The sequence below is a fragment of the Sus scrofa genome, chromosome 14, assembly GCF_000003025.6.
Source record: "Sus scrofa isolate TJ Tabasco breed Duroc chromosome 14, Sscrofa11.1, whole genome shotgun sequence".
In the NCBI taxonomy this organism is placed as follows: domain Eukaryota; kingdom Metazoa; phylum Chordata; class Mammalia; order Artiodactyla; family Suidae; genus Sus; species Sus scrofa.
In genome coordinates, this window is record NC_010456.5 from 103,818,546 (window position 1) to 103,832,735 (window position 14,190).

General features: G+C 39.0%; 1 protein-coding gene across 25 annotated transcripts in view; it reads right to left on the reverse strand.

Moving 5' to 3' along the window:
- CPEB3 (cytoplasmic polyadenylation element binding protein 3) overlaps positions 1-14,190 on the reverse strand; it is a 196,082-nt gene that overhangs the window by 143,382 nt on the left and 38,510 nt on the right. For 14 of the 25 annotated variants that reach the window (XR_002338767.1, XM_021073492.1, XM_021073494.1 and 11 more), the window contains exon 3: positions 8,934-8,984. The exons of the other annotated variants lie outside the window; for them this stretch is intronic. Coding sequence is in view for 13 of the 14 variants with exons in the window: in XM_021073492.1 (XP_020929151.1) it covers positions 8,934-8,984 (51 nt within the window). In the remaining variant the exon portion in view is untranslated. The remainder of the gene's footprint in view (positions 1-8,933; positions 8,985-14,190) is intronic. 25 annotated transcript variants of the gene reach the window in all.

Genomic DNA, 14,190 nt, shown 5'->3' on the forward strand with positions numbered 1-14,190 from the left:
GTTCATTTATATCATTTTTTAAAGATTCCACATATAAGTGATATCATATGATATTTGTCTTTGATTTATTTCACTCAGTACGATAATCTCTAGGTCCATCCACGTTATGCAAATGGCATAATTTCATTGTTTTTTATGGCTGAGAAATATTCCACTATACACATGTACCACATCTTCTTTATCCATTCCTCTATCGATGGACATTTAGATTGCTTCCATGTGTTGGCTGTTGTTAATAGTGCTGCTATGAACATAGGGGTGCATGGATCTTTTTGAATTACAGTGTTCTCCATTACATGCCCAGGAGTGGAATTAATGAATTATATGGTAAGTCTATTTCTATCAACATATATTTTTATTATGTCACTGATGTTAGTCCTTCAGGGCCTCCCACTGTCTACAGGAAAACCCAAATTCCTAAGTCAGACATTCAAGACTGTCACTCTCCTGATAAGTATCATCAGTACTATTCTAATTGTGAGCTCCATTTTGCATCCTTACTCTTATATTACTTTTCCCTCACCAACTTCTAATTTAAGTTCTCTTACAGTGTAGTATGTGTAAAAGACATCTTAAATGTGTTTTAAAACAAAGCGGAATCCAGTAAATTAAAATTATTGTTTTATTTTATTTATTTATTTATTTTTGGCTGTACTGAGTGTGGAAGTCGCTGGGCCAGGGATCAAACCCATGCCACAGCAGTGACCCAAGCCACAGCACTGACAACCCAACATCCTTAACCTACCAAGCCATCAGGGAACTCCCTATTTCTTTTTAATCCTAAGGAGCAATCAATTCATCCTCACGTCCAGTAGGACCTAAACATCCCCTGCTCTAGTCAGGAAGGTCTGGTCAATAACCAGACCTCATTTTTTCCTTCCTTCTTTTGGATTCCCATTCAATCAATCTAGCGAAATCCTACTCTTCCTTAAAATGGAGCTACAGTGACATTCTCTACCACTTTTTAAAAAACCTTTGTAGGCCAAATTATTTTTGCCCCTATTTGACCTTTCATAGCAACTAACACATCACACAGTCTGGTATGTGCTTTCATATAATGCTCCATTGCGTGTATGTTAATTCCTAAAGACAGGATTCAGATAATTTGCGTCATCCACAATACCTAACACCAGTCCAAGAATATAGCATGTACCTTGTAAATACTGAATTCAAACTCCAGTTACAGCACTACCACGTATAACAAATGCAGATTTCTACAGATTTATAATAAAGAGAAAACAGATAAAAGAGTATAAAGAATTTTGCACAGCATAGTTTCTACAGTTTTTCTATAGAACACAGATCTATAAAACAATATCTTTTCTACATAGGTCATCTTTTTACAATTCTGACTATTGTGAGAAGTCATGAGACTAGATCATTAATAAAATACACAATGCAAATTATGCTGAACACACAGTCTTTCTTTGATGGTTTAGAACAAACGAAGAGTCTTAGAGGCATCATGAATATTATGATCATGCCACAGGCGACTGAAAGATTGGGTTTTGAACTTGCTTATGACATTCCCTAGAAGAAACTTAATATCAATCCCTGATGTTAACTTACTTGCTTATGGCTCGCTGGCATGAAACTGGGATATAAAATGGGCAATTGCTTAACTTCCTGGACAGGATAAAGTGGCTGCCTTTTTGAATATTTAATTATTGTAACAAAAGCGCAAGCATCCTTTTACCTTGCTTTGTCCTCTTCACTGAAATTTTCTTTACCGTCTTTCAATGTCCTTTGACATCTCTGTATTCAATACATTCTCTATTATTTATGTCCCTCTAATAGAATGTGTCACTTCAGCTCCCTTGTCTGCTTTAGCTCTCCATTATACCCCATTAGCATGGAGGAATATATTCACTATCAAGAGATTTTTCTTCCTTTCCTCCTCACTCCAGGTCTTACTTTCTCTCTCTCTCTCCCTCTTTTTTTTTTTTTTTTTTTTTTTTTTTTTAAGGGCCACGCCCATGGCACATGGAAGTTCCCAGGCAAAGGGTCAAATTGGAGCGCAGCCGCTGGCCTATGCAGCAACAAGGGATCTGAGCTGCATCTGCGACCTACACCACAGCACATGGCAATACCAGATCCTCAACCCACTGAGGGGGGCCAGGGATTAAACCTGCATCCTCATGAATACTAGTCAAGTTCGTTACCACTCTGCCACAATGCAAACTCGGGTCTTACATTTTTGACTTTAAGCTATAATTTCCTTTAAGTCTTCTATGTATCACACTAGTTTTGTTACATTTAATTAAAAAAAAAAACTAGGCTTGATTAGAATTAGAATATCAAATATCCCACTGTATTTTGAAATGAAAATCATGTGTTATATACCTGGATGATTCACCAACTTTAAAATAGCTGCTCTGGAATAACATTTCATATGCTAGATCACACCAAAGTTGACAGGTCAAACAGAATCATCCACTTTGGCAAATAAGTAGGAAGTATGCAGCAAGCTCTAAAATGTCAATGTTGCTACTTTCAAATGAGCTAATGTCTTTGGAATGTTGAGGAATCCAAGGTCAAATGATAAAAATCAACCTCCATTCCCAGTCCCAAATCTTCTAAAATAGGTAAACTTATAATGCCTTTGAAAGAAGAGTCTAAAATTTTCCATTCACCGAGTTTTACTTCGCAACAGCCTGAAGCATTAGCACAATTAGTCTTTCTTCTGCTTAAAACCACACAAAGCTTAATGTAATAAACACTGCAAAGTAATGTTTCTTCAGCATTGTAAAATGATTCAAAGTATTCAGACTGTATCATTGCAGCTTAAGCCAACTATTTTAAAGCTTTCCCCACAGGGATACCTTGTGACCTTTGAATGAGCAGGATGGTAATAAGATGCCTGGTAAAGCTTCATCTTAAATTATAATGTTAAAAAAACATGAGTTCCGGCTGGGGATCACAGGATCTCTGGCAGCACCAGAACACAGGTTTGATCCCTGGCCCAGCACAATGGGTTAAAAGATCCAGCATTGCTGCAGCTCAGATCTGATCCCTGGCCAGGGAAACGCCACATGCCAAGGGGATGCCAAAAAACAACAGAAACAACAATTCGTTCCCCAAACAAGCAAACTAACAAAACAGTCTATTTTAATTTAGGTATATGCAAAATATGATGCTGCAAAAGAGTTCTGAACTGGCAAAAAAGTTTGATCAATTTTTCTTACCAGGTCTTGACATCATACAACTTAAAGACACCGTATACCAAAATGCACTATTGTTAAAATGGCTATTTACCAACAGAAACTAAGTAATAGTTGATGGTTAAGTTTCCACACTAGTCTTTAGGTAGTTAATTGGTTACAAAGCTAAACAAAACTCCTATATGATATAGGCAACATTGTTTCTAAGTGAAAAACTTCAGCTATGGCACACTTCTTTTGGTGTGTTACAGGTCTGTCTTTGAAATCTAGGACAACTGCTCCTCTACTCCCCAAACCCCCAATTTCTACCCTCTCCCCCATTTCTACTCTCTACTCTCTCCATTAGGTTACAATAGTAGGAACACAAGAAGAAAGACATGAATGGGTGAACGAAAATGTTCCTCAAATAAAGGAGGTCTTTTACAATTTAGCAATTTCTAGAGCTCCCTGGTGGCTCATCAGGTTAAGGATTGGTGTTGTCACTGCTAATGGCATGGGTCACTGCAATGGCGCAGGTTCAGTCCCCAGCCTGGGAACTTCTGCATGCTGTGAGCGCAGCCAAAACAAACAAACAAACAAACAAACAAATAAAACCAAATAAACAAAACCCTGAAAACTTGATCTTAAAAAAAAAAAGAATGAGCAATTTCTTTCCTTTTCTTTTTTGCCACATCCAAGGCATGTGGAAGTTCCTGGGCCAGCGAGCAAACCCACACCACAGCTGCAACCCAAGCTACTGCAGTGACAATGCCGGATCCTTAACCCTCTGTGCCACCAGAGAACTCCCACGAATTAGCAATTTCTGAAAGTCAGTATTTCTTTTTTTTTTTTTCTGTCTTTTTTGTCTTTTTAGGGCCACATCCGCAGCACATGGAGGTTCCCAGGCCAGGGGTCTAATCAGGGCTGCAGCCTCTGGCCTGCCCCCGAGCCACAGCAACACCAGATCTGAGCAGCGTCTGCAACCTACACCACAGCTCACGACAACACCAGATCCTTAACCCACTGAGCAAGGCCAGGGATCAAACCCATAACCTCATGGTTCCTAGTCAGATTCGTTTCCACAGAGCCATGACAGGAACTCCTGAAAGTCAGTATTTCTAAGATATTTCCTATATCAGCAACGAAACAGCATCCCTCTCTTGAATCAAAACTTCTAGTCCATTTATTTATTCAAATATATGTGTCTACTATAAATGAAGCTTTGATTAATTTTCTTTCAAGATCAACCCATGAATTCCACCTTCCCAATAAAAAAAACTCCCCTAGTACATTCAATACCTGTGACTAATAAGCCCATAAACTTCAGTCCTTCCAGATTAGTTGCAAGTTTACCTAAAAATGATGAGCTTATCTCCTAATCTTGTTAATGCTAGTGCTACTGTGATTTAATTAATGTAAGCCAATGAAAGGAATGCCAAAAAATTATTTGTATGATGAAAAGTTAATGTGAATGTTCAAGAAAAAGATAAATAAAAGAGGAGTTGGGTCCCTTCTATCTATTAAATTCTCAGATTAAAGTCAGGCAAAATTCCTCTGAGCTATGAAGAGAAATAAAGACAATTTTTGTGAGATGGCTAAATTTTTTAAATCTTTTAAAGGCTTATCAGGTGCCAGGTAGCAGTGCTCTTTCCTACCTATCTGTGATTCTTAAGCATTTTTGAGTTATGGACTCCTTTGGAAATTTAATGAATGTCACAGCCTTCTTCTCACCCTAGAAATAAAAATGAATAAACACACAATTCTGGTGGATCTTATACCTGTCCCCATCTTTCCTTCACCCTCTCAGAAAGCACATCTCCCCATAGCTCTATGGATTGTAAGCTTCAAAACATTTCATGTTCACACCCATTAAAAAACTAAGCATTGCAGGAGTTTCCACTGTGGCTCGGGGGAAACAAACTCGACTAGTATCCACTAGGATGCTGTTTCAATCCCTGACCTCGCTCCGTGGGTTAAGGATCTGGCATTGCCATGAGCTATGGTGCAAGTTGCAGACGTGGCTCGGATGTGGCATTGCTGTGGCTGTGCTGTAGGCCAGCAGCTGCAGCTCTGATTCAGCCCCTAGGCTGGGAACTTCCATACGCCAAACCTGCAGCCCTAAAAATACATATGTACGTACGTGCATACATATATACATACATACACACATACATGGCAAATGGAATGGTTTGGCTTAGTTTCATTTCATGCAAACAAACAAAAAACACTAAGCACTGTATTAGTGGAACTAAATTCTACAATGTCTAATCTCACTTTGCTAAGACCTTACTAATAGTATGTCAGACCAACTAATAACATACACTACCTCTCAAGTGAGTTTATTCAACTTAAATAATAATGGATACCAGGTCTTATTTCTCTTAATTCCTGTGATCCTCCCATATGATGGATTAGTAATTCCTTATACTTGTTGGCAATACCAAGCAAAGCTACCTATAAACAAGATGACTACTCCGCTAACACATACTCTAATTCTCAGGTGTGATTTTTTTAAAAAAAATAAGGCTAGAATTAGAAAAAGCTCTTAGAATGGTAGTTATTTCTTCTCTCAGATTTAATGTTCTAATAAGTAGTACATAAAGCAATCTGTCTTAATAAGGTTTTTCCTTCCTACGCATTAAGAGTCACACAAAAGCATGGGTGGGTAAGAGATGTCAAGTCACTTGCTCAGCTATTCCCAACACATAGCTTTCTCTCCTGAAGTTCCTCCAGTCTAAACCCACCTAGGCTTAAGAGTCTTGAAAATGCGAATCTGTCATTATCAAGCCTTTTCACCTCTAGATCATTTTTCCCAGCTGCCTAAACCAAAACCTGAAGAGTCATTCTAAATTCCTCCGCCTCCTTTATTCCCCACATCCAAGCAATCACCAGGCCTTCCAGCTGGTCTCCTAATTCATTTCTCAAATTTGTCCCTTCCTCTCAATCACTTTAGGTCCTTACATGTCCCTGCCTGTATTCGTTTCCTGACAATCCATATCCCAGAAATCTTTCTGAAACAAAGGTGTGATCACTCCATTCACCAAAACATTAAGAGTACTTACCTCTGGGTAACATAACTATGGGCAATTCCCCCCCCCCCAAGTTTTGGTTTGGTTTGGTTTGTATTTTTTGCCTTTCCTGTGGCATGTGGAAGTTCCCAAGCCAGGGATCGAACCCATGCCACAGCAGTGACAACACTGAGTCCTTAACTGCTAGGCCACTGAAGAACTCTCTCCCCTCAAGTTTTAGATAATGAATAGGTATTGCTTCCAAAATTAGAAAAACTTCTAAAATATTTTAAACTACAAAGACTTTCCTAGAGCCTTCCCAACCCACCTCCTACCAAAACACACACAAATTTAATTATTCCTTCCTCTGATTCAAGTATACATTTCCTTTGTTGTGTATACCACACATGGTTATCAACCTTATCATCCATTTTTTTTTTTTTCTTTTTAGGGCTGCACCTATGGCATATGGACACTCCCAGGCTAGGGGTCGAATCAGAGCTGAGAACTGAAATTGTCAGCCTACACCACAGCCTCGGCCACACCGGATCCCAGCTGCATCTGTGATATACACCTCAGTTTGTGACAACACCAGATCCTTAACCCACTAAGCAAGGCCAGGGATCGAACCTGCCTCGTGGACACTACTCACGTTCTTAAACCCACTGAACCACAACAGGAATGCCAATCATCCTATATTTTAATTTGCGTTTGCCAGGGAGCTATCTAAGGACAGCATATGGTTCAGCTTTAATCCTTAGTGCCTGACTTCTGGTCACAGGCCAGAAACACCTCTCCAAATGTTTATAAAAATGAAATTGCTCTTACATCGCCTGCTACATGCAAATGACCCATAAATGCCTTATCAATCGTTTGTAAATGTAAATCATTAACACATTCCACAAATATTTACCATGTGCTTAAAATATCCCGCCTACTGTCACAACCACTGGGAACACTACCGTGAAAAGGTCCTTGCCCTTATGGAGCCTACATTCTAGAGTGGAGAAACACACAAACAGTTTAGCCCAGCTCATTTCAGGGAGTAACAAGTGCTATAAAGACAATGCGGGATGAGGGGAATTAGGGAAGATCTGGGGGGAAAGCGCAACATCAAAGGCAGAGTGAAAAATGGGAAGGGATAAGATGCAAGCAGGTGTAGTATAGGATGGAGGAACTAACTGGACATGGAGCCAAAAGATCTACATTTCCATTCCTCCTCCATCACCTTGCTAGTCAGGTGATATCCTCTGAGTCTCAAACAGGATAATAATTCCTAATTCACAAAAACATGTAAGGATTAAATAAAATAATTTACTTGAAAAGGGTGCAGCCAGGGCATGGCCTGCAGGCTCCCTTGAGTTTGTCAGCTGAACCTTTTTGGAGAAGGCATCAAAAATAATACAGCAGGGATTGCACATGGATTATGACTGGGAGTGAAGATGCCAAAAGAAACTTAATGTAAATCCCACCCCTTTGATCAGGGAATTCTGTAATAGATATGTGGTTAACAAAAATATTGCATTTGCTCTCCTTCTTAACTGTTTATCTGAACTTGGGATCCCACTATTGATTATAACTGCTTTAACCAACAATGTGGGAAAGAGCTGAATAGTTTACCCATAATATCAAATGCAAACAGATGAAAAGAGATTCATGATTCAAAAATTGTCTCTCAGCCTTTCCCCACAATCTTTATTCATAAAGCTCCCTGGTCTTCATTATTTTTAATCCCCTGCATATCTAGTTTATATTTCTCTGGTCCAAAAGAGGAAGGGAAATTTTCCACGGCAGACTACAAAAGAGAGGTTCTTCTAGGCACATTCACTTCTTGTCCTTTTTAATTGCTGCTTATCTGAAACCTAAGAACTAGGCTTCCTGGACTTTGAGTTGGGGGTTAGAGCATCAGATCACTATAATGTTTCCTCTGAGGTTTTTCAATCCCTAACTAGTCCCCAAAACCAACCATATATTTAAGATAGAAAGTCCTTTGCCCTTTATACCTCTTTTCCAGTCTCATAATATTCAAATGACTGGCTTAATGGGCCTACTATAATCTATTCTTTGTCAATCTCTTGGACCAAAGAATCCTCTCCATAATATTTCTAAGTGTTATTGACAGAATCATTCTGACCCTGGAGTTCCCGTCGTGGCTCAGTGGCTAATGAACCTGACTAGTATTGTGAGGACACGGGTGTGATCCCTGGCCTCACTCAGTGGGTTAAGGATCCAGCGTTGCTATCAGCTGTGGTGTAGGTCACAGATGCGGCTTGGGTCTGGTGTTGCTGCGGCTGTGGTGTAGGCCAGCGGCTACAGCTCCAATTCAACCCCTAGCCTAGGAACCTCCATATGCCTCAGGTGAGGCCCTAAGAAGACCAAAAAAAAAAAAAAGATTACAACAATTAAATATAATTTTCTACCCAATGAAATATCAATGAGGGAAAAAAGAATTATTCTGACCCTCCTTTTGGTCACTTCCAATATTAATAACTCTATTTGGGAAGATAGGAATAAAACAGATCACCATGACGGGATAAATTAACTCCATAAGAATGAGTTAATTAACAGTAAAGAGGTAAAGAAAAATTTAACTCATAAGTGTTCCCATCTACTGGTTGCCAAAATCTCTTGTGTCAAAGCAAGAACCCTGCTTACTTCTTAGCATACCAAGCCTACAAATAGAGTCACAGCCAATAAACTATGGGATGTCCATAAAATCTGGGAACCCAGCTATTTTCTATTTTTACAATTTGAAGATGTCCTTTATGACATTCTGTACACTCACCTGTTTCCACATTCCATGAACCCCTTGTAGAGAAATGCTATCGTGGAGAACCTGTCTCAAAAATGTGAAATATATGGTATTACAGAAAGGGCAAAATTAAAGCAACTTGTGTTTAAATGTTTATTCAATCATTCAGTGAGCACCTATTGTCAGGTGTTCATGAACATCTAGACACCGGTTCATAGCACTGACCATTTCATTCATTACACTAAATTACTAAAGATAATTTAGTAATTACATTTCTTTCTCTTGCACCTGATCTTCACTTTGAAATAAGTTTGACCACTTGAGAAATAGAGATATGTGGCTGTTCAACAATTTTATCCACATAACATCAGTATACAATGTCTCCTTCCCTTTGTGTACATTAATTTTATGATCACTTCAAATGATATAAAGGCTGGTTGGTGCCCATTGCTGTTTCTGCCCTCCAAAGACTGCCAGTAAGGATCCATATCATACATTCATTATTTCTGAGAGTTACACAGTAGTGCTTCTGGGGAGAGAAAAGTGGTCTTGATTCTAAGATGCTAATTTATTGTATTATTTTAATTCACTAGTACTTTTCTATGTCAAGTTAGAGAAGATATTACAATGGTGTCACATTAAGTTTATATGTCTAAAACTTGTAAAGAACACTGAAGAATAGGAAAACTAAATGCAAGAGAAATGAAGCATAACAGAACCCCCAGAGAACAAGCCATCTATTTGGTGCAAGGACCATTTGTGGAAAATTTGCTGTGAAGCTGGCAACTACTGCAAGCACAGCAATCACCCCAGAAAATCCCCTTTGAAGCTGTGGCTAAATTATATTCCTCAACTCTCAATATCCAAACTTGGGCCTCTATCTCTGACAACCACACTGGTGCCTATAGAGAGCCAGGCTCAGTCTTCAGGGAAGTGGTCATAAGGAGCTTCAAATTAGAGCCTTTGTAGCTCTAGAACTACCAAAATTAACACTGGTAGCAGTTGGGAAATGAAGCTAAGCATTTCTCCCACCACCAATTAAAATGTTCACGGAGGCAAGGAAAACTCTCACATTTGTACTGGTGCATCAGCCATAAGCAGAAGCAGGTAGTTACAAATATACGCTGTATTTGTGACACGGTCTATACTCTAACCTTCAGAGCACCATGACTGGCTTTCTAGGACAGGCAGTCACCATAACATACAAAGAGCCTTACACTGCTCCTCCATTCCTCTGGACACATCTTTCTACGCTCTCTCCACTTCCAGATGCATCAATTAGCATCTGACCCTGGACCACTAGCTATCAACAAATATTTCCTCTATTACACTCAAACTGACCAAATCACCAGTAGTGTAGTCAGGCATTTAAGAGCCATAAGAGTATCTAATTTTCTGATCACATTATATACATTCTCTCTTAAAGCAAATCCAGAACACAAGACTCTCTCTCTCCATCTCTGCAGACTTCCTGGAAAAAGTATCACTGGATAAATGACTTGACTCCAATCACCAGTGACAGAGCTGAGGTTTCAACCACCGTCTTCCCCATTTCTAGCTTTATAGACTATCCACTACTCCATACTCCTATCCATTTCTCTCCTCAGTAAAATCCACAAGGCTTAATCAAAGTCTTTCATATTGTGGCACAAAGCCATAATATTTTGACAGCTGCAGATCAAAAATCACAAAAACCACCTGAGCAAAGACACCTTCCAAATGGACAAGCAGTATTCCTTATGTGACCCTTGAAAGACAGGAAAAATAAGCCAACCAATGGAGAAAGCCATTTAAGTAGAAAATTGTGTCTTAGAGGATATCTAAACATGACATTTCTGGGAGTGTTTTTTATATAAATTTGCTTCAAGGTCATGAAGAGTTTAAAGCTAAGTAATTTTCAACATGCAATTTTAAAGTATACAGTTTATATTATTAGATTAATGTTTTCAGTAGCATAAAAACCCTTCTAATATTTCCTAACCAATGCCTCTTTTAAATAAAATATAGATAATGTGGCTTTGCTGGCATACATATTAACCATGCCATAATAGGTTCTAAAACAGTTTGTGGGGTTGGGTGGATTTTAAGTGGTTTTGCATTAGAGCAGTAGTTAAGAAACCAATTACGGAAGAGTCTCTAGTTTTAAATCTAGGTCATACTATCCTTATTCAAAAGGATAATTTATATTACTTCTTGGAAAGATGGTTTTAAAAAAGCATGGTTGAACACAGTAATGTTGCTACAGTATGTTGCAACAAACATGCTATTGCAAAATTTATTATGGATAGACATATTTATTTTTTAATAATTTTTATTCCCCTGAATTCATAAAAGGAATTCCTTTCTCTGTTATAGATAAGTCGCCAGCACAAATTAATACTAAATGATACTGAAGTTGACTTATGCCAGAAAATATAAAGTCCATATAGTCTATAATCTATATAGTCTATATAGGGTAGGAAAAGAGGGGAGCGATAAAGGCAGAAATGCAGACAGAAGGCAGAATATAGTTTGAATTTTGTTCTAAAAATACAATATTCAAAAATTCATAGATTAAATAAATAAATAAATAAGGGAAAATATTGACTACTGTTGAATCCAAGAGGTAGTATATGCATGGGCATTATACCTTTCTTCCTGTTTCTTTTCTTTTCTTTTTCTTTTTTTTTTTTTTTTTTTTTTTGTCTTTTTAGAGCCGAACCCACAGCATATGGAGGTTTCCACGCTTGGGATCCAATCAGAGCTGTAGCTGTCGGCCTATGCCACAGCCACAGCAACGCCAGATCTGAACTGCATCTGCAACCTACACCACAGCTCACAGCAATGCCAGGGATCAAACCCACAACCTCACGGTTTCTAGTCAGATTCGTTTCTGCTGTGCCACGACGGGAACTCCATCTTCCTGTTTCTATTGATATGAAAAAAAAAATTTTTTTTGGCTGCCCTGTGGCATGTGGAATTCTCAGGCCAGGGATCAGATGTGAGCCACAGTTGTGGCCTATACCACAGCTGCAGCAACACTGGATCCTTAACCCACTGTGCTGGGGCCAGGATCAAACCTGTGTCCCAGTGCTCCAGAGACACCACCGATCCCCTTGTGCCACTGTGGGAACTCTAACATACAATATTTTAACAACACGATTTCCAGAACATATCAGAAGGTCAGGTACAGCAGTAACCCTCAACTTCTGTTTTTTTTTTTTTTCTTTGCTTTTTAGAGCCGTACCTGCAGCATATGGAAGCTCCTGGGCTACAGGGTCAAACTGGAGCTGCAGCTGCCAGCCTACACCACAGCTCACAGCCAACATCGGATCCTTAACCCACTGAGTGAGGCCAGGGATTGAACCCACATCCTCATGGATATTAGTTGGGTTCATAACCTGCTGAGACACAATGGGAGCTCCAACCCTCAATTTCTTTATTAGGATAGTGAGGATAATAATAGCCTTAAAGGAGTTCCTTTTTTTTTTTTTTTAATTGGTCTTTTTTTAGGGCTGAACCCACAGCATATGGAGCTTCCCAGGCTAGGAGTCAAATCAGAGCTGTAGCCACCAGCCTACACCAGAGCCACAGCAACTCAGGATCCGACCCACATCTGTGACCTACACTGCAGCTCACGGCAACGCCAGATCCTTAACCCACTGAGCAAGCCCAGGGCGGGAACCCACATCTTCATGGATACCAGTCAGGTTCGTTAACCGCTAAGCCACAACAGGAACTCCTACCTTAAAGAAGTTCCAATGAGAAACTATTTGTAAAGGTAAATGGTGGATTACCACATTGTTACAGTAACCAGAGGGTACCTTCAGACAGGGGAAAAAAAAAAAAAAAGACTAAATAATATTACATTGAAGTTTAGAGTTTTCCAAAATTGCCCTGGATGAAAAATCAGTAATATCAGTAATTCATATTATGATAAGATCATGCAGAGCCCCTGGTCAACATTATAATAACAATAATCATACCCCAACATTTATATGGCACTTTACTATGGGCCAATGACTTGCCCAAACACTGGCAGAGTTGAGAGCTGAACCTAGGCAATCTGCCTCCAAAGTCTGCTTCTGACAGAAACTACCCACCTGAACTTGGGCAAGTCATTTCACATATCTGAAAATATCCTCTTCTGGAAAATGAGCAGTGTAGTGGAATAGGTGATCTCAAAGTCCCTTCTAAACGTCTCTGGACAAAAATGCTATTTAAACCCAAATTCACTACATACAGAAAAATCCTCTCTTCTAGTCCTTTCACATACCTAAGGCTACCCTGTCTCACATAAATAGAGAATGAATCCAGCTACAATTGATTTGACTGTGTTAGGGCCTTTGACGGCCATGGCTGAGTCCAAGCATCCCATATGTCTAATTCCCCAGGTGGGGTGCCTCACTGCTCTTGAGCTCTGTTGGTGGGGGTACACCACTAAAAGCCAGATAGAGAACCTCATGAGATAGTTGGATTAGTAAGTCCCTTTGAATGGAGCCCAAAGAACCTGACAGCACTAGTGCTGCAGGGAAGTTAAGGACACATTTCAACAAAATTAGCCAAAGCTCTGGTACTTGAGTTAAGTCACTCTACCTTTTAGGACCTCAGTTTTCTTACTTACAGAAATGAAGTAGCTTTTAAATAAAAGAAATCCCTAAGGAAGCAGCCACCCCAACCCAGAGGAATCAACTTTATTTGAACTAAGGGAAGGGTGTAAGAAAGAATGTTTAGTTTGAAAAACCACATTCAAATACAATTATTGTTTTCACAATATAAACCACAGAAGTAAAGCTCCAAAAATTCTATTGTGTTGGCTGGCAAAAGAGAGTGAAGCCGCACTGCTGGAGTTGGGGGGGGTAAGGATTTTTTTTTTTAATATGAAGATACATTCCTCAGTTTCCTTGTGGTACAATGGATTAAGGATCTGGCATTTTCACTGCAACAGCTGGGGTTGCTGCTGTGGCGTGTTCTATCCCTGGCCCCGGAACTTCCATATGCCAAAAAAAAAAGATACATCAGATCACTGTTGAAAGCCTCTTTTAGCTCAGAGTCTGTGAAATAAAAAAATTAAACTGGTATTCTATAAAATAACATAAAGGAAAAAAATTTGAAGAAAAAAATCCTATTTCTCAATTTAAAGAAAAAAGTTCTATTTGTCAAAATAATTTTTTAAAAGTCATTAGGGACTACTTAAGGTATTTGTTCTTTAGTACAGAAATGATTTAAATAAATACACAAACATGTAAAATTCTATACCCAAGACTCAAGATATTTTGCTTTTGTCTTTTAAACTTGATATGCTTTTCAA